A 26,222-nucleotide genomic window follows, 5' to 3' on the forward strand; every position below is an offset into this window, starting at 1 on the left:
GCCAATGGTTGCCCTTGTTGTACCAAGACAGCCCCAATTCTCGAGTCACACGCATTAGTTTCCACTGTAAAAGACTTGGAAAAATCTGGCAAGGCAAGGATCGGGGCCATAGACATGGCCTTCTTAAGGGCAATGAAGGCTGCTTTAGCCTTCGAATTCCACTGGAAGCCATCCTTCTTGAGCAACTCCATGAGGGGTTTGCTAATCATTCCGTAATGCTACACAAATTTCCTATAATACCCTGTCAAACCCAAAAATCCTCTCAACTCCTTTACTGTTTTAGGCCTAGGCCACTCGCATATAGCTTCCACTTTCTTAGAATCTGTTCTCACCCCTTCACCACAGATAATATGGCCCAAATACTCGACTTCCTTAGCAGCAAAAGTACATTTGGAAAGCTTAACAAACAATTGATGTGATTTAAGGATCTCAAATACAGTTTGAAGGTGTGATAAATGCTGGTTAAGGTCTGAGCTATAGATTAAAATGTCGTCAAAGAAAATTAAGATGAATTTTCTCAAATGCGGTAGGAAAATCTGATTCATCAATGCTTGGAAGGTGGCCAGGGCGTTGGTTAAACCAAATGGCATAACAACGAATTCGTAGAGGACTTGGTGAGTTCTAAAAGCTGTTTTAGGTATATCGGATGGTGCCATTCTAATTTGGTGGTAACCGAACCTAAGGTCCAGTTTAGAGAATATTTTTGCACCACACAATTCATCCAGTAGATCATCAATCAAAGGTATGGGAAACTTGTTCTTGATGGTATTAAAATTGAGTTGTCTATAGTCTATGCAAAACCTCCAAGTTCCATCTTTTTTTTTTACAAGAAGAACTGGAGAAGCATAGTAACTTTGACTTGGCTGGATAATGGCCGAGTCTAATATGTTTTGTACTTGTTTCTCAATTTCTGTTTTCTAGATAGGTGGATACCTATATGGCCAGATGTTAATAGGGGCAGAATTAGGTTTGAGGTGGATTGCATGGTCTAAGGGTCTTTGGGGAGGTAAGGAATTGGGTTATGCAAATAGATCCTTAAACTCTACCAAAATTGAATGTAAGCTATCCGAATTTTGTACCTTTTTGCGATCTGTATTTCCAGCGAGTCTACAGGTGGTGATCCTTCCTGGCATTGATTTTCCTCTTCCACTTTTACAGCTCTTATGGAATAGAGCTGTGTGATTTGCCCCCATTTCTTTCCCATCATCTTCTGCAGTTTATTTCCATCAATAAGCTTGCATTCTCCTTGCTCTAGGCTGCTCGTTAGGGTTAACTTCTTCCCTACAATTTTCACCGTGACTTCCAATTTATTGAAGTCAAATGTAAGGGGACTCACTGTCCTCATCCAGTCCACGCCAAGAACAATGTCACACCCCCCTAATTCCAAAATCCTGAGATATGCCACAAAGTCTTATCCCTGCATAATCCATGTGAATCCCACACATTTGTAGTGATCGAACATTCGACTGCCATTAGCTACAGTAACCGACAAAGGAGTCGTGGCTGTCAAAAACCACTTTAGTTTCGCAGCAGTTGATTTGCTAAGGAAGCTATGAGTGCTTCCACTATCAATCAGCACCATCAACTTCCTTTTTCCCACCTGGCCCTTAACTTTGATTATCTGTCCCATTGGGCTACCTTTTAATGCATGAAAGGAAATCTCTCCTCCTTCCTCCCTCTGCACTTCTTCCTCATCCTCTTGCAATGCTTCTTCCTCTGTGCCCCATCTTGTTCTGCTTCTTCTTCCCTTTCTTCCTCCTCGCTCATGCCTTCTATCTTCATCAATTGTCTTTTGCACTGATGACCCGGCCCATATTTTTCGCCACATTTGAAGCACAACCCCAGTTGTCTCCTTTGTTCCATCAAACTACCCTTCCCTCCATTTTTGTTTACTGCCGGTTTGGTTGTTGCCTAATTAGGCCATGTTATCAAGGGTCTAGAACTTCCTCCCCCATACTATCCGGCCAATATACCTGGCTTATAAGGAACTTTATGTTTCTTGAAAATGGCCTCAAGAGCCATTTCTTGAAGCCTGGCCTTTTCCACCGCATGACTCATTGTTGTTGGAGTCATCATCTTTACCATGGGTCGTAGTTCCTCCTTTAAGCCACTCACGAAAATTGATACTACATACTGATCAGTAAGCCCGGGTTGTATAGTACATACTAGGGATCTTAGTTCTTCAAAACGGGCAAGGTACTCCATTACAGTACCTTCTTGCTTCAATTTGCTAAATTCTTCAATCACGTCTGCCATCTTCTTTTCTCCGAAACGTTCGCACAGGCCATTCGCGAAAGCTCTCCACCCCCCTTGCATCCCTCCATCTTGGACCCACCCTTGGTACCAAGAATCTGCTACTCCATTCAAGTATGTTGCCGCTAAAGTTACTTTTTGATCTTCCATCGTCTGGTAGAGCTGGAAGAATCGTTCGCACCCCACCATCTTGGACTCTGTCCCTCAAATAGTGGTATTTCCAATCTAGGAGTAGGTGCATGGCCGTGTGACATCGGTTGGCCGTTTCTTCCCGCGTTCTCTCGAAGTAATTGCTGTTCCGCTTCTTCTGTGGCTACTTCCGTGCCCAAACGATCGCCTGGATGCTGCAATATTGGTACTAATGTTTGCCTCGGTGGACATTTCGGCGATAGCCGGAACTGGGGCAAAGAGGCCAGCATATTTAACATGTTGTTGATCCTCTGCCCTTGTTGTTCCACTGTTTCTTGACACTTTTGAACCGATTCTTGGCATCTTTCTGTCGTTTCTTGTTGTTTTTCAGCAGTTGCTTGCATGAGCTCCTTCCATTCCACCCATTCTTCCCTCGTTTGATGCAGTACATCCTGGGTGTTATTTACACCAAATTCCATAGTTTCCAATCTGACCTCCAATTGTCTCAGTCGCGTTCCTTCCGCCATTGCTTCGTGATCTTCACCTGCACTGGGTGTTATTCCCTAGGGTCGTGACAGTTTCATCCTAGTTCCATCTGCCATGGCCCTCCCGATCGCCCACGAACTTGCTCTAATACCAGATTGTCAGATCTCTAATCTAACAATTTCCTTTCCCGCAATTCATAATGAATTACGCAGGAATGATGAACCTGAAGAGAACGAAATTCAAGAAAAAAGAGACAGATAGAGAGAGAATAAGGGGGAAAATGTGATCCAATTCTATTCCAAGATAATCCGCTTCAGCGGCATGTGCTGGCTTATATACCCTCCCTCAAGGAGTGGCACCAACATTTGAATTACATGCTGCTAACTACCAAGCTTCTACACACTTCTATACTTCTAACCGCCTATCTCCTTTATTACAATGTTACCCCCTTCAACTAATAGGCCCCCTACCCCTGTCACGTGAAAATAAGCAAACTTGCTTCAAGGCTTAATCTATTGGCAAAGAATACCCTACCATCAATGCCAACAAATCTTTCTGTTTGTTGACTGCTTTTTGACAAGCCAAAATGACTATTTTTGCCCATTACTCAAATAACAATAATATTTCACTTGGAACCCACTTTGGTTGCTTTATTGGCATCCAAATGACAGAATAATGGAAAATAAGGAGAGTCCACCTCAAAAACTTAAATCTAAAAAAATCACCCTTTCTTGCAGATTCTTAATTCAACTTGCAATTTTTTTTAAATAATCTCAACTCAAAGGTCAAACAACTTCAGGAATTCCTACACATAATTTGCAAAACTCAAATCTCAAACATTGTTCAAAATTTCAAAAACTCAATCACAAATATTGTAGAAGTTATTTCTTTTCTTGGAAGTTGGAACAATAAAAAAAAACTAATTTTTTACAAACCTTTGTTTCATGTAACTTTAGAAATTCAAATCTCATAAAAAAGAAACTCATGGCATTAATTTAATTTTTTTCTTTTCCTTTGCATGTTTTTCTAAGAATCTCTCGAACTCAAATTTTTGACAATCTCTAAGATTATTTTACATAAACTCAAATCTTATAAACTTAAACATTAACAACAACATTTTTATTAATCCTTCTTTCCCATAATCTCAAAAACTAAAATATTGAGAAAATAAAAAAAAATAACAGCATTATTATTATTACTACTCTCATTGTTAGTATTATTATTTGCACTATCTTATAAAAAAATAAAAAGAAATCACAGTACAGTCAAACTTCTTCAGGCCTATGTGCCAATATGTGAAATCTCAGGCAGTTTGAGTGAAATTCACTCATTTCTAAAAGATAATGTTATACGTTGCGAAAGACCAATGTTCATTGCCACTTTGTTTTAACAGTTACAAACAAAAGTCAATAATCCCTTCAGAAAAATGTGCTGACTCCACCTAACAAGATTAAAGCTCATGATAAAAATTAACAACAACAACAATATATCCAGCCTTTATCCCACTATATGGGGTCGGCTACATGAATTCTAAACTTCCATGTATTTATGTCTTTTGTCATATCTTCATTTAGGCTCATACACTTCATATCAAACTTTAATGTCTCTCTCAAAGTCTTCTTAGGTCTGCCTCTACCTCTTTTTTTTACTAGTTGTTCCATTTCATCGACTCTTCTCACATGAGCGTCTCTTGGTCTCCTTCTCACATGACCAAACCATCTTAGTCCAGTCTCTCTCATCTTCTCCTCAATTGGTACTACTCCTACCTTATTACGAATAATCTTATTTCTAATTTTATCTTTTCTTATATGGCCGCACATCCATTTTAGCATCCTCATCTCCGCTTCGCTCGTCTTTTGCTCATACTGGTATTTGACTGCCCAACATTCTGAGCCATACAATAAGGCTGGTCTTACAACTGTCCTATAGAATTTTCCTTTCAATTTTAATGGGATTTTACTATCACATAACACCCCCGATTCATTTCTCCATTTTAGCAAATCTGCCTTAAATCTATGCATGACATCCTCGTGAATTTCTCCATCTTTTTGAATCACTTATCTCAAATATTGAAAATGGTATTTTCTTTGTAAGATTTGGTCTTCCAATTTTATTACAACATCCTCCACTCTTGCATTCTTACTAAATTTACATTCCATATATTATGTTTTCCTTCTATTTAATTTAAATCCTTTAGATTCTAAGTTGTTTCTCCACAACTCAAACTTAGTGTTCACTCCCTCTTTTGTTTCATCCACCAACACTATGTCATCTGCAAATAGTATACACCATGGCACCTCTGTCTAGATGTGTTTAGTGAGTTCATCCATTACTAAAGCAAATAAGTATGGACTTAGTGCAAAACCTTGATGTAGTCCCATTATAATTTTAAACAGTTCGGTATCCCCTCCGCATATTCTGACCCTTGTCTCTGCACCGTGATACATGTCCTTAAGAACTTGTATATAGGCTATTCGGACTCCTTTCTTCTCTAAAGCCCTCCATAATACTTCTCTAGGGACCCTATCATAGGCCTTTTTCTAGATCTATAAACACCATATGCAAGTCCTTCTGATAATCCCGATACATTTCCATTAGGCACCTCAGTAGGTATATAGCTTCCATTGTTGACCTACGATGCATGAAACGAAACTGATTTTTCGAAATATCTATTTCTTTTCTGAGCCTCTACTCTATTACTCTCTCCCAAAGTTCCATGGTATGGCTCATTAACTTAATTCCTCTGTAATTTTCACAATTTTGAACATCTCCTTTGTTCTTGTATATAGGAGCCAAAGTACTCTTCCTCCACTCATCTGCCATCTTTTTTTATTTAAGGATCACGTTAAATAATTTCGTTAGCCAGGAGATGCCCTCTTCTCCCATGCATTTCCATGCTTCTATTGGTATATTATCTGATCTCATCGCTTTATGATTTTTCATATTTTTTAATACTTGTCTTATTTTATTTGGACTTATGCGTCGATAAAATGTATAGTTCACATTCCCTTCGGAGTTACTAAGATGTCCCAACCTAACTCTTGTGTCCCCACCATCATTGAATAATTTTGTGAGATATTCCTTCCATCTCTCCTTAATCGCTCCCTCATTCACTAATACATTTTGATTTTCATCTTTTATGCATTTCACTTGATTTAGATCCCTTGTTTTTCTTTCTCTTACTTTAGCTAATTTATATATATCCCCTTCTCCATCTTTTATATCAAGTCATTTATATGAATTCTCATATGCTTTTGACCTTGCTCGTGATATAAATTATAATGAAATAAATGTTGACGTGCCTATTTTTCTAACCCTTAAGGTCTAAGTGTTAACATAGGATCCTAGTCATTTGCATATCCCTCACAAACAAATTGCATTAACCTCCACATTTCAATTAGTGTTTTGACATCTATACCTCTCTCGACCCTTTTTATCAAAAATACCATTTGTCAAAATACATGTTCTATGGATGCATCTGTCCAAATGGAATAAATCAAGCATTGAAAAAGATAAAGAATAGCATGTAGTACAACCAGATAATATCCTGATAGAAAAATGGAAAGCACGGGAGAAGAGGTCTTTTTTGGGTTAACCAAACTATTTAATGTGATCTTCAAAAAAAGAGACAAATTTATAAAATGACAAGCAAGTAAAATGAGATACCAATTTGCAAACATAACAAATCATTGTCTAACATAAAGTATTGTCAAATCATAGTCTAACAAAACATAGCCTAAGTCAAAATCACAAGTAATATTTAAATCATAGTCTATTTGTCTATCTAACATAACAAAATATTAACATAAAGCATTGTTTCAAAATTTTAGAAGTATTGCACATACACCAAGTATGCTGAGATTTGATGGTGTTTCAATCCCTTTTCCATTTGTCCTTTCTCCTTCAGTATTTTTCTCAAGTTTTCAGTTTAGGATCCTATGAGAAGAGGTTACTATATGACATTTGGGATGATTATTTTAATAGGGTTTTAGGAGAAGAGGAAGAGGTTAGCATTTGGGTTTATATTAGGGTTTTATGTTCAGAATTTTTATTCAGCCTTTTCTGAAATTAACTTTTAAGTATTTTTTCCTTGTTATAGCACAAAACTGATTAAAAAACCTAACAGCACATAGGCACACAAGGTGACTCTGGTGGAGGGGTGAGCCTCAATGCATAGGCATGCACCTAATGGAGGGCACCCTGCCTAACCTATGCTGGGGCACCATCTCTGGAGCCTTGCGCCTAGGCATGCCTTTGACAACTATGAAATGTGGATGATGTTATTGTGAAACTTGCAGAAGTCAACAAACATAACACAAAGAATAATTATTTTTGCTATTCATAAGATAATAATAAGTTAATAACCTACTTCTTGTCAAAACAATTATCAACATCCACATCATTCCTATGGTCACTCAAATCTCTATTTTTTTTATTCTCATTATTAAGGCTTAGTTTGGCTATGCGTTTTGATTGGCAGCTTTTAAGTGATATAAAGCTTTTAAGTTGGGTAGTGCTAAGCTAATAACGTGTTTGGATAAATATGCTTTTAAGCTATCAGTTAATAGTTATGTATTTGGTTTGAAAGAGCTGATAAGCTATTAGAATTTGATAAAAAGACGAAAATAGACATGTTGTTGATTGTTGAATGATATAAAATTTTGTCATTAGATATTGATAAATTATGCATAATTATTAAAAATACATTAATAAAATATATATACATCTTTTATTTTTTTCCTTCAAATATATTACAAATTAATATATATACAATATATATAAACTATAGAAACTGGAATGACGGAGATGGCGGCGGCCGTTGGGGCAACGACAGGCGATGGCGACGGTCACTGGGGCGACGGTGAGGGGTTGGGGCGATGGCGACAGCCGGAGATGGGTTTGGCGACGAGAGATGAGTTGATGCAGAGGATGAAGATAGGGTATGGTTGGAAATAGATTGAAGTTATGACGGTAAAATCGTCCTTTACTCAGTCAACTCAAATAAGCTAAGGCAGCGTTTTGAAAAAGTTGGAGCTTGATAGCTTTTGGAAAAAACTGGTACAAGAGTTTTTAAGCTATTTAGCTTTTAAGCTCTTTAAACCATCCAAACACATAACAAAATAAGTTTGATAGCTTATAAGCTAAATGAATAGCTTATAAGTGGTCAAACCGCATAGCCAAACGAAGCATAAGCCAGGTTTTCTTTGTATTTGAAAAGGAAAACACCATTCTTGCATGTAAGGTATCATTCTTTTGCCATCCTATCATAACTAGATTTGAATGACAGATCATGGGAACCACCAAAACAACAAGGACACCTAAAAGCCTTTGGCAGTACAAAAATGTGAACTTTACAAGCATGATCTCCTAGTGAAATAAGATATATGCAAGTCTATAGAGATTAACATGAACACAAAAGAACATACAACAAAATAATAAAATAACATTTCGTGTTCCCATTTATACACATGGGCGTGAATTCATAAATATACTTACCAGAGGGATAGAAAAGCCCCAAGCAAACAAATTGTAATATCCGTAGATTACGAGATAGCCAAAATATACATATTATCAGTAAAACTTGATATTCAACCAAACAACAGTAAATAGAGAAATAAGAACATAACAAGAGAGCGGTACAACAATGCAGAAAAAAGAAACGGGATTGAGCATTTTAATTACCATTCCATAGGGTGATCTTAAGTTGTTCTTTCTGTATGTCCTTGATGTATCGGCCAAGATAACCCACAAGCAGCTGGCGAACAAGACCTTCAAACATCGTTCTCTTTCTGAAACCATACAAACCAACGGAATTCGAACTAGTGGTAGGTTCTGCACAAATGCTGATGACAAATATAAGACGTGAAAGTAACGGTTAGTAGTACTTGAAGGGTCAATGAATCTCGAACCAGGCCACCCGATTGATTGCTGGAATTTCCGAGTCTGGAAGGGTTTCGGCACCCGCTGCTATCCGTAAATACACAATCAATGATCAGACAGACAGTTATCGCCTCTATATTGGTTTTGAGTTAGCGGGGTGAAGGGGTTTTGCTGTGCCGTAGGTTTAGGAGAAGAAAATGAAGCAACGATTACTGGCAATACAATACAATTTTCGGCATTGTTCAACAACGAAGGCAAAGAGCGAAATCGAACAGAAACGATCAGAAAGATGGACAAACTCAAAGGAGTAGCGATTCCAACGAAACACTGACAGTTGAAGGCTTCAATGCCTCGAATGCAACAGTGGCCAGATGCAGAGTCGAGGAGTCCGATTTCCCTGAAACCAGAAGCGTTGTGGGTTAGGGTTTTGTTTTTATGTTTTGTTTTTTTCTAATATTTTTGTATTTTTCTTTTAATTTCAGATTTTGTTGAGTCTACAGAGCACTCTTTTGTTGTTTCTATTTTTATAACCCATTACGTAATTACTTAATATTAAAAATAAATTTACTTTAAAGCAGTAATTATTTTTTAAAACTAAATTCATATTTTATGTTTTTTTATTTACATATTTATATTTTTTTGTTATTTTAATTATATCCATGTAATTTTGAATTATTTCACACGTTAATAAATTTATTAAAATTTTAAAATTAATAAAATGTTACAAAATATGATACCAATAAGTAAAACTATTTTAAAATTAAAACAATACCTATATTGATACCTTTAGTGAAAGTTAATAATAATTATTTTATAAATTACAACATATTTTTAATAATAATTATGGTTTTATAAGTTTTGTTAGTATCATTTTGGTACATAATCATTATGTTTCTTTCTGACCAAAAAAGGACGATCAGAGATGGGATCGCAACGGCAAAGCATGGGCTCCTGCGACGGGTCCATTCAGGGGGCGACTGGCACTTACAAGTACTCCAACGCTCAAGTAAGTAAGAAAATAAGAAAATAGTAGTGTATCGGTAAATCAAATGTCATAACATACCTTACATCTGAGAAGAACTGACTAATATGGGATGAGGAGACGTCATCTTGCATGCATGCATCGTGCGTTTGTAGGTGATGGGATTAACTATCAAGCGTCGGTGGAGATTCTTAAGTGATAACATGGTAGCGACATGACTCTCATTAATGTGGATGGAATCTGCCAATAATGAGAATGGGATCTGAGACGGCTACAAAAAATACCAAGCGGGGGTTGCAACGATACCGTGGTAAGCTAACACTAGGCCAAGGTTGGACCCAAAGGGAGGACCAATATTAGGCCCAAAGAGAGGGCCGAGATTAGATCTAAGGAGATGGTCGATATTGGGCCTAAGAAGAGGGTCGAGATTGAGCCCGGATGGTCCACATTATATTATAATTGTGTATATTTTTTACTAACATCAAATAATAATAATGAAAAATTAACAACATTTATATTTATTAAAATTTAAACTCCTCGTCTCTAACTTAAAATAAATTAGCATATCTTACAAAAATAAATCTTAAAATAAATTAACTATCATTTCTTTTTTATTTATTTATTTCTAAAAATTTAAAAATTAAACTGTAACTACAAACCATCATTAAATAAATATTTATTTAAAATTATTTACCTTTTTTTAATTTTTCACATGCACGAGATAAGGTTTTGCCTCATATATATACTAGCGTATACTGGTGCCTAAAGCCACGGTGTAAATAATATTAAAATTAAAATATAGTTATAATTTATATATATTATATTGTAATAATTTTACTTGTATAAAAAGTAAATAAGAAATAAACATATAATATTGCAAATCAAAATATAAGAGTAAGTAAAAAAAAAAATTGTAAACACTGAACAAAAAACATAAATTAATGTTATTATATATTTGTTAATAAAATTTTGATAATTATTGTATACTTGTTAGTAAAAGTTATTGTATACTTATTAGTAAAAGTTTGTATACTTGTTAGTAAAAAACTAAATTAATGTTATTCATATCATTATTTGAATAAAGTTTGATAGTAAAAATCGCCTTTGATCATCATCAAACAAAGAGGTTTTTATTTTTTTTTGAATTAAATCATTCATATTTAAAAAAATTAAATTCTAAATGTCAATTTCTTAAATTATACATATTTAAAAAATTAAAACTTATACCATTGGTGTTTTTTTATTTAAAAAATTTCAAATGTTGTAGTTGATCATTTTTTTAAAAAAAATTAAGTATTGATATTTAGAATATTTAATTAATATTTAAAATTAAGTATTAATTTTTTAAAAAAATAAAAAATTTAAAAAATTAGAGGATCCTGGTCACCGCTAGTCAGGGGCTCTAAGGGCTCGACCACTGGCATTCGGGGACCTTTGGAGCCCTGGACTGTTGCTAGTTTAGGGCTCCAAGGGCCACTGAAAGTTGTCGGTCGGGGGCTCGAAGAGCCTTTAACCCTATCGAGGGTTCGACGAACCCCCGATTGGCGGCAATCGGGGGTTTCTCGAACCCTCCATCGTCGTCGATCAAGGGCAATGGGTCGGCTACTGGTGATCACGCGAGTGTATATATAAAGATAGATGTGCCTATGTTTGTGTATATATGTATGTGTGTTTGGGGGCGATGGCGACCGCTAGCCGTGATGAGAGCAAGAAGGTGGTTGCAAATATGGGTGATGTAATGAATAACTATCAAGTATTCCAAATAAAACCAACCCAACACATTGAAAATACAATGGGACATTCCCAAACACAGTCATAAGCAAAAACAGAGAGAAATGATGAGAGACAGAAAGTCATGTAATTGATACCAAGTTGTGTAAATTCAGTGTAAAATATGTGCAGTAAATAAGACTACTTACTTATAATCTCCCTGAAGGGGTGGCGCCGATCTGCGGAAAGGGGGCTGACGGTGGGTCTTGGCTGAGAGGGGGTGGCGACGAACAACGGAAAGGGAATGGAGCAACTACAATGGTTCTGGGCCGAGAGGGGGTGGGGGTGAGGGTGAGCGATGAAAATGGAGGAGCGACAACGTTGGGACTGGGCCTAGAGAGGGTCGTAGTGAATGGAAGAGGGGGCCGCGACGACGGCCGATGGGGCAACAAAGGAGGCCGGTGATGGTGTAGGTGGGTGTGTGTGAGAGAGAAAGATAGTGAGTGAAAGAGTGGGAGAGAGGGAAAAATAAGGTAAGGCATTTTTTGAAACATTCTCATTGCACCTGCAGAGTTATTTTCTAAACTTTCTTTTCACTTCCATCAATCACTTTTAATTTTTTAATTATTACTTCATCAATTAATCTCAGCCATTGAAATTGATTTAAAATTCATCTCAACCATACAAATGAAATATATCTCTCATAAATTTTATATATTTTTAAAAACCTTTCTCCCTTATTATATAGATATCGCTATGAAGTGATTGTGTATGTTTTTCTTTTTATGGTTAATTAAGTTGTTCAAATTCCTTGTTTCGCCTAAGTTTTTTTTTGGTAATAAATCCAAAATGTCTTCAGAATGGAGCAATTTGTTAAATCAAGCAGCACTGCAACAAAGCCATACCTAATTGATTCTTGTCTTTTTGAATACCGCTCATTTCTCTCTCTCTAGGTGCATGATTAATTTTTTCAAAAGACTAAACATAACTCATACTTGCATCAACGTATACAAAACCTATTGATAGCAAAAAATCAAACATCAGTATCACAAAGAAAAAAAAATAGCCACATAAAGGGGGAAATCCCATTTGACACCGTTCTGATTACAAAAAAAAATTATGAAGTTAATATAAATTAAACAGATTGGGAGCCAGAAATGCAAAAACATAAAGAAAATAACTTTCAACGCATTAAGAAGAACTCATATCTCTCCTATAAATCGCATCATCTATGAAGTTAATTAGCACCTAAAACATATCCCTTACCATTAAATAAGGCTAGTTATTTTCTTTTAAATTTCTAGAATGCCCTCCCTCTCATTTCTTCATTTTCTCCTTATTTACAAATTTAAAAACCCAACTGAATCTTAACCAACGCCAACGGATTTCAAATCAAAAACCCACGTGGGTTCCCATTGAGGAACCCACGACATCTGGGTTTCGTGAAAAAGCCCAAGTCCCATGGAACCTAGACGTATTTTGGGTTTAGTGAAAGAAGAGGCCATGAAAGAAGATGAGTTCATTGAAATGAAAGGCCATGAAAGAAGCAAATCGGGAAGAGTCTTTGTGTTGGAGGGGGGAGAGAGGGGCGCTTACATTCAGGATTTAAGGCCATTCGCATCACCGCATAAAAATTCCAAGCAAGCAAAATCAGAGCATATCGCATTAATAACTCAAATATTGAATCCAAATGCCTAAGATTGTAACACCCCAAATTTCTTGAGCGTGTTATAACTTAGGATTTCGGGAATATAAAATTTTTTCATATCACAATAGTTGTCATACATCATACAATATCCAAAAAAACCCTAATTTTCACCTTCTCAGCTTAACAAACCCAATAATCGAATAGCTAAAACAGGCGTTAAAATCTAGAATACGGAAGATAGATCGAACCTAATATGGTTCTTAACCATAATACTTTATTTATAATAAAATTGTTCAAGACGTCTACAAAATATATTACATGGACAACATCAAGTGATAACTGAACATCTTAAACATATCCAAAATTACATAGGTTCTCACAAAAATATGCTAATGATGCTATAGACAGTAATTTAAGTTAATTCTTTAGCTACCTCATTTCCCTTAAAGCCACTTGTCAAACCTGGAATGTTTGAATATTCCAGGGATATAGTCCAATTAGAAGATGAATCTTCTAGTGAGAAACTCCAAAAACAGTTTATATCGATGCATGATCAGGTATAAAATATATGAAAAGACAACGAGAACTACTCCGAAGTGCCTCGTGAACACGTCAGCCTTCTCCAACGAGAGGTTTCTCAATGGCGCACGCATAGCGCATCTCGGGAGGTCCATAACCATGTCACTTTGACCCGACTTCATAGCACTCATGCAAGCACCACATCCGTTGTTCCTTGGACTCACGGTCTTCCCCACGAGAGCTTTCTCGATGGCACACGCATAATGCCTCTCGGGGGATATCCGACTTTTGCCCTCGGCTAACAACAAATAGGTACAACAGTATGGCCACATGAATTTTTTTAAATGCAACAATTAAAAAGCCAACACTATATATTTTTCAAAAAAATACAGTTCATATATGCAACATGATTTCACATAAGAGAATAACAAGCGTTTATGTATAAGAACTTCACGAAACACGTCTCATGCAATAGAAGTTTCTCATAAGAGAATAAAAAATAGGATTTGGAGTATGGGAGTCTCACCTTGTTGGTTTATCTCTTGGATGGTATAATTTCACAGCAAACGGCCTAGGTTTCTGCAGAAAACACGAGTTTTGGTAAACCTAACCTCAAATATTTTTATATAGGGTTGAAAGGTATTAAAGTAGGGGCATAACTGGAAAATTTGAAGGAAAATGGGCCTCTCACGTGCCCTCACACGCCCCCGGAAGGTGGCTCACGCGCCTTCACGCGCAGCCATTTTCGGCGCATGTAACTCACGCGCTGTCCAACAGTTTCGGACAGCTTCGTCTCTCTTTCGTATTTCGGTCATAACTTACTCATTTTAACTCTGATTCAACCCCCATTTGAACCTACGCGACCCTCTCTTCCCCCTCTACAAGATTATCAAAAAAATTAGACTTACCTCACATCTTTTCTGACTGATTTCTGCAAATTCCGGCGAAGACCCGTAACTCTGCCGAGGCTCGTTCTCCGCCGCTTTTTTCCCGCCTTCTTGCCAAACTCCCTTCTCTCTCTCTAGAGCAAGCTCCTCCTCTTAGAGTGCTTCACTCCTCAAAGCTCTCTTGAATGGTTTGAGAACAACCCATGGTGCCTATTTATAGATTTCTCCAACCAATCACATTATGCCACTTGTCACAATCTTAGACATGGATTCCAAAGACCCAAACCTATAATTGAATGGCTTTTGAAATCCAAAGCTAGAATGAATTCAACTTTTGAAATCTAAGCTAAAACCCCAAACTTCTCTCAAATAACATTTTGGCCCTTATTTCAAGTCATCAACTTTAATATTTTACCACATAGGCTCTTAATTTTATCCTTATTTCGTTTGGATAATTCTCTAATTACAATTACACCCTCAAACATCAAATTTATTGAGATATTTAAAATCTCAAAATTACTCGATATGTACGATTTTCCAAAGCCCTTTACCATCATTCGGCTATTTTAGGCTACAACTTAGCTTAACCGAAAACCTTATCTGATTTAATTTCTTCCAGCATCATAAATCTCGCATCGGGACGCTCGTAAAAAATATACCTTTATCCTCAGGTATCTAAGATCTAGGGCACTCCTTGCGACTGATTTGGTTACTCGTTGCCATTTCAAACATATTTTTCGATATTTTAAACTCACTTAAAATACGTGGCATCTTCACAAAGATATGGGGTATTATAAAGATAACTAACTACATGTTGATAGAAAACTGAGTTAAAACACTACGTCTCTTTCACTTCCACTTTGAAACTTGATCTACTCAAGTTAAAAGGAAAAATAGCTTCAAAAGAGCAAAAAAGATGAAAATCCAAACATTCCACGCGTCCATAAATCATGCAAAAATCACATCTTTTTAAGTTCACTTCCTATCTCGAATTGTCTTAGTAGCCTGCCAGTCTGTTATTCTTCTTCACACCTGATTTGGCAACCCTAAGGCTCCTATGCACAACACTCAACCTTGCAAGTGTTGTATTCTTCAAATCGGGCCGATAATAGTTATCAGCCACTTGTAATAAATTATATAGTAAAAAAGTGAGGATTCTTCTCGAAGTTAATATAACTAAAATTCCCCAAGTACAAAATTAGAAGAAAAAAAACCGATGAAAACAGAAGGTAAAATGGTAAGTTTTTGTAAATAAAGTTAAATCCCAAATTGTAGTGTAATCCACGAGCGAAGAAAAGAAAGGGGGCAAGGGGTCAAACACTAAACATTAACTACACTTCAACTTAGCACCAGAATTATATTCTATTTTATTTTTGATGAGATATTAGAACTAAAAATGCAATTGGATAATTTATCATATTTACATAGTAGATTAAATGCTACTAACATTAGAGCTACTCATAAATAAAGCACTGAAAGATCCATTGGAGACCAGACATGGTTCTTCTCAAAAGTAGAAGCAAATTGCTGCAGAGAAAATTATGAGGGAATGTCCAAATTGTCTTTTTTAACAGCAAAATAAATTAGCAGTTCATTAGAATAGCATTATTCTTTCTCAAAACAGAATAAAGCAATCTCGCAAAAGTGCTATTCTTTCTCAAATTGCTGCATGAAAATTGCACAATTTCAGTTTGGCAGTCTAGCAAAAGCGAGAAATGACCCAAAAACAGAGGTTTGAGACCATTTCATCATCAAACACCCGATTTCACCAAAGAAAACCCCAACCAACTAAACCCAAAACCTTGTTAAGCATTAAAAACAAAAACCCAGAAGCTCAAGGAGCTATGTGCTTGCCATCAGAGCTAGAAAACAAAGCAAAATCAGGAATAATCGAAATAGACCCACCAAAGCCGTATCTCGCGATCATGTATTTACAACTCGCTTATGCCCCTATCTTCAACAAACAGATCATGGACCGATCAATAGGGTCCAAATAAATGATAATCAAAGCGGCGAAATTAAAAAATCCTTTTTAGCTCTATTTTCGCATATTTATCTACTTCTCTCTGTTTCTGCATCTGCATCTCTCCCATACTCTCTCTCCCACCCGCCGTCGTCACTCCCACCCCCTCACCATCGTCGCCTCTCCCGCACCCCGACTGTCGCACCTGTCGATGCTCGCTGCTTGATGGAGAGCTACCCGCGATGGAGGTGAGTCGTGCGAGGATGGGGGGAAAAAGGGAGCAGCGACGACGGGCGGTGGGGGCGACATTGGGGCCGGTTACGACGTTGGTGGGTGGGAGGGAGAGAGAGAGGTAGTGAGTAAGGGAGGCGAGTGGGTGGGAGAAAGAAAGAGGGAGAGTGGGACAGAATAAGAGAGACAATGAGTAAGAGAGTCATAAAAGGATGGAAAGAGAGAGAGAAAGGGAAAGTGACTGGGCGGGAAAAAAATTAATCATAACCATTCATCTGAAATATTGAATCTCAACCATAGAAATATAGACATTTTCAAAACCCTTGTGTTTTATTATATAGACATATCACATATATATATATAGACGAAGATTAAGAGAGAATAATCTTATAGAACATATAAAATGATTAATATATATAATTTTTATAATATGTTCTATAATATCGATGAAACTCTATATATACTTTTCTAGTATTGATTAATATATATATATAATTTTTATATATACCTAGATAAATATTGTTCTATTTTGGTATTTCATTTAGATTATTGTCATTTTTGCCAATATTTCATCTAATGTTCCCACAGTGGACAATTTTCTTCATTTCATCAATGATCTCTTCAAAATAAAATTAAAAAAAATGAGGTATCAAATAAATTGAATATCTATCGATCATAAAGATTTTGATAATGGATGCGCGCACATGCAAATATATGCAAACATTAATATGTAGAGAGATGCAACATGCTAATGGTAAAGTTGCCATGGGGATAATATTAGAAAAACAAATATTACGAGAGAAGTCACCTATGTAATAGAAACCAAAAGCAAATTATTCATGGCACGCTGAATAAGAAGTAGTATTATAAATGTAGATCAATTATCGAAAGTGATTACTATGTAATAGAAGCCAAAAGCAAATTATTAATGGCACGTTGGATAAGAAGTAGTATTATAAATGTAGATCAATTGTAAAAGGTGATTACTCTTGGATGTATGTAAGCTAATAAGCATGTGCTACAAAGTTGATAATGAACTTGTTATTTAGTGGAGCACTTGAAACAACTTGATATTGACCAACTAATAATAAAGCAACTTGGTGGCGTAGAAGGTGGAGAATGGAAGATAGATACTAAAACATTATCAATTAGATAGTACCATTATCTCACTATTCTTCGTGTTGTCTAGTAAGAGCTCGAGGCATGAGGCTAAAGATGTTTGGACATTGGATCAGTGATGTTAAACGGGTTGACTCTGATCGAGCTTGCTATTAGCACTAAATAAGTGGGCAAAGTTGAGCCTAACTTGTTCATGGGACAAACATAACCTAAATCTGGCTTGTTAACACAAAATAATGCTAGGCTTACCTTACGAGTTTGCTTATACTGGATAAATGAGGCTAGTTTGTCCAGCTCCCAAGTCAAGCTAGGTCAAATATCACAAGCCTTAACGAGTAAGCTCAACAAAAGCTTGTCAATTCTATCCATTTTTAAAATAGTTTGAAAATAAATTTAAAATACATTTCTTTAATTAGTATAAGATGTTAGTGTCATGTGCCCTTATACTTGATTTGGATGACATTTAGCGGTCTTCTATTTAATACATTTATTGTATATTTGTATATATTAATAAAAAATATTTATTATCATTTATAAACTCTCCAGTTTACTATATGAATGAGTCTCTAGATCTCCTGTTTGAGAATCTTATTATTAAGATGTTGATACTGTGTAACAGGATACTCTAGTGACAGAATTTATTTAATTATTCACAATCCTTAAATTAATCAGATGGAAACTTTGATTAATCGAATATAGATTATAATAGTGTTTCCTACCATATTCAACATGAGATACTAATAGGAGGATGGCGTGTCACATGCCATGTTACATGGGGATGTCTCTAGTAAGCTAGTGAGTGGTTATTGATGAACAATGAATTGAATGTGAAGTTGATGACTGACAACATGTCACTATGGATGATGGTTAGGTCATCTAGTTGCGATAGTATAGTTGATCTTTAGATTTGAAACAACACGGTTGTTTTGTATATTAGTGTGCAGAATTTACTAATATGTTAAACCATCAAAATGAAAGGTGGAGAAGTTCATCTATGTTGTTCCGTATTGCTGGCATATAAAGACAGGTGTTGATAATATAATCTGTCACCCTCGTTGTAACTGATGGAGTGAATGTCCTATATGATATACTGTTAGTGTGACGAGATAGTCATTAGTCAGGACATATTGATTACCAAGAAATGTGTTTCCTAATATGTCATCTAGTCACATTGACGAGGTCAAACACATAGTTAATGAGTTTGTAAATTTATCACTCCATAACTCTCGCACAGTCGAGACGTTAGATGATAAAAGGATTATAACACATTATAATCGTCAACTGTAATAGGTTCACTTGAAGTAAGACTTCACTATCACATATATTGTCTTGGACTGTTGCTATGCGCTATCCAGGGCTTATTAGATAATCACTAGGATATGGAGAAATTTTTGTGATAGGCTAAGGTGACGGTCAATACTAAAATAGGTTTTGGTGTTGTCTGATTGCTGGCTGACAATAAACATAAAAAGTCACACACCATATAGTATTGCATCTGGTATCGACATTATGCCTCCAATATGTCTCGGGTATCCGATTTGTTAATAGTTAGCAGATAGGGCTGCAGAATCTTCTAGATTCAACAAGAGAGTCGATTGCTTAGCTTAAGGAGTCAGTTGCCCCAGCAATCGACTCCCACACCACCATATTCAGCGATAGTGCTGTCCACGTGGCAGCCAATTGGGAATGGTAGTGGGGTAAGATGACATATGTTATTTGAGGTGTGAATTGAGAAATTACACAGTATGTTTTACTATTTGCTTCTCTGTAACTTTTGCTTATGCCTTTGTCATTTTTTGTTATCATTGATATCAATCAAAGCGTGAGTGTCACGTTGGGGAATTGAGACATGGGTGTTGGTGATACAGGATCCTCAGTTTAGCACGGGATGAAGTGACCAGAGCAATATTGGACAATGCGCTAGGTGTGGACAGCCTATAATCACCACAATATGAGGTGGATCAATCTCAATACATAAAAGTTTCTATACCTCAACTTAACATCGAACTTTAGGTATTCATTTATTGTACTTTACGTGATAAAATAATATATTGGTGAAATATTCAAATTGTGTATGATGTGTGTTTACATCTTCCATTGTGTGTATCTAATGCATATAATTTTTTTTTAATTTTACCCATACCACCATACTTGTATCCCATCAAAGATATACATATTTTTAAAAAATATAAATGCTTCTTATAAAATATAAATTTAGGATGCTGAAGTTAAAAGTTTTAAAATTAAAACATGAATTAGTTTCCAATTCCATTTTTAAAAGTAGTATTAGAAATTATAAATATTTAGAAGTTATAAAAATTACTTCGATTTAAAAGAATAAGATACATATTTATTTATATATTTTTATTTATTAAAGTGATTTTATGTAAGAGATATAATTTTTCTCAAGTATAAAAATGTGTCTGAAATATAAATTATTTAAAATTTATTAATTATCATTGTGAATTTATGACATTGTCTATATAAATTTTAAAATATTAAATTTTTTATAAAAGTTAAGCCATTTGACAGGCGCACCCCATCCAGGCTCAAAGCTAAAAAAATTGTCAGATTCAACCTATTTAAACTTTATATAAACAATAAGTCCAATATGAACTGAATTAAATTGTGTGAACATCTATATTTAATTTAACTTATTTAAACATTGCAAGTTGAATGAATTAGTTCCATGAATAAATAAAATTGTGCACAAATGTGAGGAAAAAAATAAGATAACATGCATGATTATTACTTTGGTTACAAATTAATTTTATGTAAGATTTGGCGATGAATGCATGGAGGAAAAGAAAAAGATAGAAGGAGAATCTCAGTAAGCGACTGGCAAGGGACAGCAGCCAATGAGAATCTTCCAAGTCAGCATTCATAGGCTCGTTCCCAGCCTGCCTTATCCACGCTCCCACCACGAATCTCTTCTCCGCCAAATCTAAAAGCCCTTTGCCACCCACTTCTTCTTCCCTCAAAATATCCATTTTTTTCTCTCTATCCAAACAGAGTCCAGCCCCGAGAAAATGTCTCTCACAATCCCCACAAACCTCTCCAATCCCCTCGCAAAGCCGGTTCAAGGATTAAGCAGCAGCAAGCCCAGGTCTAAGTTCTTGGTCTGCTCGGCTGCTCCAAACCAGGAGGTGTCGCCGGATTCCGGCGACAAGCTGAAAGGATTCTCCGCCGCCGTGGCCCTGTCCTCCATCCTGCTGTCGGCGGCGGTGGGACCTGCGGCTCCCCCAGCGTCGGCGGACATCGCCGGGCTGACCCCCTGCAAGGAGTCGAAGCAGTTCGCGAAGCGCGAGAAGCAGTCGCTGAAGAAGCTGGAGTCGTCGCTGAAGCTATACGCGCCGGACAGCGCGCCGGCACTGGCGATAAAGGCGACGATGGAGAAGACGAAGCGGCGGTTCGACAACTACGGCAAGCAGGGGCTGCTCTGCGGCTCCGACGGGCTGCCGCACCTCATCGTGAGCGGCGACCAGAGGCACTGGGGCGAGTTCATCACGCCCGGGCTCCTGTTCCTCTACATCGCTGGCTGGATCGGGTGGGTCGGGCGGAGCTACCTGATAGCTATCAGAGACGAGAAGAAGCCGACCCAGAAGGAGATCATCATCGACGTGCCTCTGGCTTCCAGTCTCGTTTTCCGGGGATTTAGCTGGCCCGTGGCCGCCTACAGAGAGCTGGTCAACGGCGAGCTAATTGACAAGACTGTCTAACTGAACGCCTCTCGTTGCTGTTCTTTTCAGTTTTCTCCCTGTTTTGGTTATTTCTTCCGTTCTCAGTGGCAGATGAAGGGCCTGAGGGAACAGACTTGTGGGAAATTGGGTTGTGGACTGGTTATGTGTAAAATTGGGTTTAGTTGTATCAAATGCTTTTGTTCGGAGCCCAATTAATACTGATTGTGTTATATTTTTCATCCTTAATTCTATCCATTCACTTGAATTGAGCACTTGTTGTGTAACCTTGCGTGACAACCACCCAGCCGTCATTAAGTGCCTAGGTAAATTTTGGTACTTAAAAGTTTGAATTTTACGAGTTTTCGGTAGTTCTTATAAAGGGTCATCATGGAACTTAGCAAACAAAGAAAGTATCAATGGACGAATAGGTCAGATCCGTAAAAAAGGTAAACACAAAAAATATTGAACACAATCTAATATATATCTATATGTATAATAATGCTCATACAAAGTTGAGGTACATTTACAGTATAGTTACTCCTTGACAATAGAACTGAAGTAGGTTAATGGCCTGGCCTCCATCACTAGTGCTGAACAATATGATAACGTAAGCACATATATATAATTATAAGGGGAGGCACAACACACACAATTATATATATATATATATATATAGAGAGAGAGAGAGAGAGAGAGAGAAGCTAAGCTATGGCCAAATGGATTCCCCCAAGCTGGCCTGGTCCATGTCAAAGAATGTATGGTCTTTCGGCTTGGGCGACCCACTACTGCTTGGGCTGGTGGTGTTGATCATAGGCTGGGCCTGTCGCAGCCTTAGGTGGACCACCTCGGCCTGGGTCAGGGCCAACTGGGCCTGAAGAACGTCGATCTGGTGCTGGAGAGAGGAAATGGCGCCGACGCAGCCGTAAACGGGGTCGCGCACCCTGGCGTTGGCTTCGTACACCATGCTGCTCACCGCGTCTCCTCGTTGGTGCTCCGGCAACTCCTGCGACTAACTTATTAGCCAGTTCATCAAGAACAAACAAGGGAGAGATGAACAATTGGGCCTGGGCCTAGCCTTTAAAAGCCTGGCGGTTGTGGGTTCGGCCTATTCCGAAGCCCACGAATGGACACGTTATAAACATATAAATTATTTTCTAGTCTTTTTGTCCTCAAGTATAAGGGCACCGAAAAGTGAAACCAAATCTTCCTTTTTGGGATTGTAGTGAGTAGTGAGACCACTTTCGATATATGTATTTCCATGTGGGCCTGGGCCCAAGGGATAAATTTACTTTTATATTGAACATAAAAATATTTTAATTTACATGCTTCTTATTTTTGTATTTTAATCAATTATTAAAATAATATTTTCATTATTTGGCATGAACAAATATTTTCCCAAAATTAGCAGTAATGGTGTTTTGGTAAAAAAGAATATTTATTGATTTATTATAAATAAGAAAATGATTTATAGATTTTGAGTGGGTAATTATTTTTCCCTTTTAAGGTAAATTACATTTATATATATATATATTTTTTTTTTACGAGAGAGAGAGAGAGAGAGGAAACCGTTACCTGAAGCATCTTGTTTACGTTGCTCGCACCGAAGACTCTGTGGACGTTGGCGAACTTGTGAGGCTCTTCGGCGGGGAAGTAAGGAGCGAACACACAGTCCTCGGAGCACCTCCTCCTCAGAAGCTTGCAAGCCGCGCATGGCGACGCCGCTACGCTCTGCTTCCTAATGCCACTGTTATTATTATCACTATTTTTATTCTCCTTCATTCTTCCCAATAACTATCTACTATTGTTTTATCTCTATCTGCAACAGATATGCATGAGAGAGAGAGAGAGAGAGAGAGAGAGAGAGAGAGAGAGAGAGACCCTTAATTTGGGGGCTTAGAAAACGAAGACGAAGCTAGATAGATAAAGCACATTGGAGGAGCAATGAATATTATTACAGGGGCGGAGAGAGAAGAGGGTTTAAAGGGGGAGGCGCGCGCGGTAATTGACGTGGTGAAATATATTCGCGGCAAGGACTAAGGAGTGGGTCTGGGTGCGGGTGTGGGCCACACTGAAGGAGGGGAGGAAGGAAGGAAGCTGGCAAATTTTTCGGTGGCCGCGCGCGAAGCCGAAGCTTCCCCCTGGACAAGACAGCCTTTGGCGCCATATCTATTATCTGTGCTTCAACTTTAGCTTTTCTTTTTTGTTTTTTAGTTGGACAGACACGGCGCAGGCGATGATGATGCCCATCAATTAGTCCCCCCCAGTCCTAATACTTCACTACCATAACACTGACTTGTACATGTAAAATGATCTAAATAAAGTAGTGGTGGAGATGGCCCCCCAGACTATGATCCTGTTGCCATTTGAACGCCCACTTCTCCTTGTCGTCTCATTTGCAATTGCAGATGCACCAGCACCCCTTGCTTTTTAATTACGTCTAGTAGCGGAAGACAGACAGCCTCAGAATTAGATCTACGGTGTCGGAACCCAATCTCAAAGTTTCCTCCTTTTGGCCTTTTTTCCCGTAAAGAGCAAATAATTAATATACTTCTTCAATTGCTGCTGCGCGCACCTGATGATCCTAATAATCCAAAATATAGAATAATCTATCTCAGATCTCTATAGCTAGCTAGCTGGCTTAGTATTTGCCAATTATGATGATTCAAAACGACCTCGTCTCCAACTCCCTCCTCCAATATTCCTGTTTATATTATCATATCAATGTTGATTTAATTAGGATTTGTCAATGCGGAAGAATGCCGTGGGATCCCCAAGGTCTCCACTCCAGGCTCACTCTCCCACAAAAATTATCTTCATAATTTAGTCGAGCTATTACTCAATGACTTAATTGTTATAGATTTCTGGGGGACATATATCATAGTTTAGCCCTATATAACATGGTTTTGACAAGAAGAAGCTCCCAAGTCCCACTCAGTGTCTGTAGACATTTCTTTAGAGCTTCCCAGCTATATATGACCACATTAAGATACAAAACAGAAACACTTGTGATATATCTCTATGACTACATTAATTACTGGCAGAGACTTTGAAAGCATGATTTCTGCTGAGAATTTGAAAATTAAGCTGAAGCCAAATGGCCCCGTAACATCGTCAACCTTGACAGCATTGATGGCGCCTTCAGGCTTAAGGAAATTATATATGAGACAACGTTTAATATTTATTAATTGGCCATTATCCCACTGATTAATATTTAAAATCATTTTGCTGTGCTGCATCTGATCCACCCTTGATATACCCACAAGTGCAGCATTATTAATACGATCAGATTTTCTTTTACATTTCTACTTAGTTAAATTTAATTATATTTTTTTTGAGTGCGACGCACATAGTGAACATTTGGTTAATATATGAAAGAAGTATATATGAAGATAACGTTTGTTAAAATGCGTAAAATAAATTGTATCAATATAAGATTAAAATATTTTTTTATCAATATATAAAATGATTCATATAAGATTAAGAGATATTTAAAATTTTTACCAGACTATTTGTTAAATTTTTTAAAATATATTAAAAGATATATGTATTATTTTTTTATTTATAAAATTTAACATAAGTAGTCATATTATTTTTTTTAAAAAAATTATCAGATAAATTTAATAAATATAATAAAAATATTTTTTTTTAATTAATAAACACTACCAAAAGACTAGACTAATAATGTAAAGTGGGGAGGGGGGGGGGGGGGGGACAATTTGTGATATATCTCTAATCATCGTTTGTTCCCTGTAGTCGGCCCCTTTAAGATCAACTTTACGACTTTTACATCGCGCGTTAGATTTGGAGGTTGCAACGCATGGCGACTGTCATCATAATGGCATTATGAGTTTGACTTTCAAGGAATTTCAAGTACATTTCATATTATGATTGGGTTTGAATTTTTTTGTTTTTGAAATCAAATAAAAAGAGTGATGCTATAAAAATCTTTTAAAATCCTTGAAAATATTTTTTAATTTTTAACTTTAATTTTATGATTAAGGATGTTTTAACATTTTATGTTTTAAAAGGTTGTAATATTCATTTTAAGAAAATTTATAAAAATATACAAAAAATAAAAATGTTAATTTATAGTATTGAGTTTAAAAAATTAATATATTTTTTTTATTTCCTAACAAGAGATTCAATTTGATGTGTTATAAATAAAAACTTACTGTTTATTCCTGATCAAAAGAGGATGATTAGAGGTAGGGCGCGGGCTCCGGCGACGAATCCGTCTGAAGGACGGCTAGCACATGCAAGCATTCTGACAGTCGAGTGAGTAAGAGAGTAAGGGGGACAGTGTATCAGTAGGTCAGAGATCAGAATATAACTTGGCTCTGAAAAGAGCTGGTTGATATAGAAGGATGAGATGTCCTTCTGCATGCAGGTATCGTGCGTTTACAGGTGATGGGATTGGTGACGACGTTAACAGAGATTCCTAAGTGGTACCATGGTGACGACGGCACCCTCATTAATGTAGATGAGATCCGCCATTAATGAGAGCAAGGTCTGAGGCGACCGCGTGGATACCTAGTGGAATTGCAATGATACCGTGGCAGGCTGGCGCTGGGAAGGTTGGGTCCAAAAGGAAGACCAAGATTGGGTAAAAGGAGATGGTTAAGATTGAGCCTAAGAAGAGGGCTAAAATTGGACCTAGACGGTCTACTTACTAAAAAAATGATTCAAAAGTCTAAAATATTATTTTGGGCTAAAAAAGGTAACTTGAAATGTCACG

General features: G+C 37.0%; 3 protein-coding genes across 8 annotated transcripts in view; 1 reads left to right on the forward strand and 2 right to left on the reverse strand.

Annotated features, from left to right (window-relative positions):
• The window catches only part of LOC127808127 (uncharacterized), a 146,683-nt gene extending 137,518 nt beyond the window's left edge, over positions 1-9,165 (reverse strand). Inside the window, exons 1-2 of one of the 6 annotated variants that reach the window (XM_052346513.1) lie at positions 8,778-9,162; positions 8,551-8,700 (exon numbers count right to left, since the gene is read on the reverse strand). In XM_052346513.1, the coding sequence (XP_052202473.1) occupies positions 8,551-8,647 (97 nt within the window). In that variant the 5' untranslated portion in view covers positions 8,648-8,700; positions 8,778-9,162. Of the gene's footprint in view, positions 1-8,550 lie in introns of all 6 variants that reach the window. The other 5 variants (XM_052346516.1, XM_052346514.1, XR_008024873.1 and 2 more) reach the window with 5 other exon arrangements.
• An 11,607-nt stretch (positions 9,166-20,772) lies between these two features.
• Positions 20,773-21,733, forward strand: LOC127808709 (photosystem I reaction center subunit III, chloroplastic). The gene has a single exon (XM_052347288.1). The coding sequence runs from the start codon at positions 20,837-20,839 to the stop codon at positions 21,524-21,526; it is 690 nt and encodes a 229-aa protein (XP_052203248.1). The 5' UTR covers positions 20,773-20,836; the 3' UTR covers positions 21,527-21,733.
• LOC127808710 (LOB domain-containing protein 4-like) lies at positions 20,846-23,496 on the reverse strand. The gene is made up of 2 exons (XM_052347289.1): positions 23,060-23,496; positions 20,846-22,490 (listed from the first exon to the last, which is right to left on the reverse strand). Exons 1-2 carry the CDS (start codon positions 23,264-23,266, stop codon positions 22,194-22,196), a joined length of 504 nt encoding a protein of 167 aa, XP_052203249.1. The 5' UTR covers positions 23,267-23,496; the 3' UTR covers positions 20,846-22,193.
• Positions 23,497-26,222: the final 2,726 nt, after the last annotated feature.

This window comes from Diospyros lotus, chromosome 8, assembly GCF_014633365.1.
Source record: "Diospyros lotus cultivar Yz01 chromosome 8, ASM1463336v1, whole genome shotgun sequence".
NCBI classification, from domain to species: Eukaryota; Viridiplantae; Streptophyta; class Magnoliopsida; order Ericales; family Ebenaceae; genus Diospyros; species Diospyros lotus.

Coding starts and splice junctions, on each gene's coding strand:
- LOC127808709 (XM_052347288.1), top strand. CDS start 20,837: ATGTCTCTCACAATCCCCACAAACCTCTCCAATCCCCTCGCAAAGCCG.
- LOC127808710 (XM_052347289.1), bottom strand. CDS start 23,266: ATGAAGGAGAATAAAAATAGTGATAATAATAACAGTGGCATTAGGAAG. Junction 22,491..23,059: donor ACGTAAACAAGATGCTTCAG/GTAACGGTTTCC, acceptor AGTTAGTCGCAG/GAGTTGCCGGAGCACCAACG.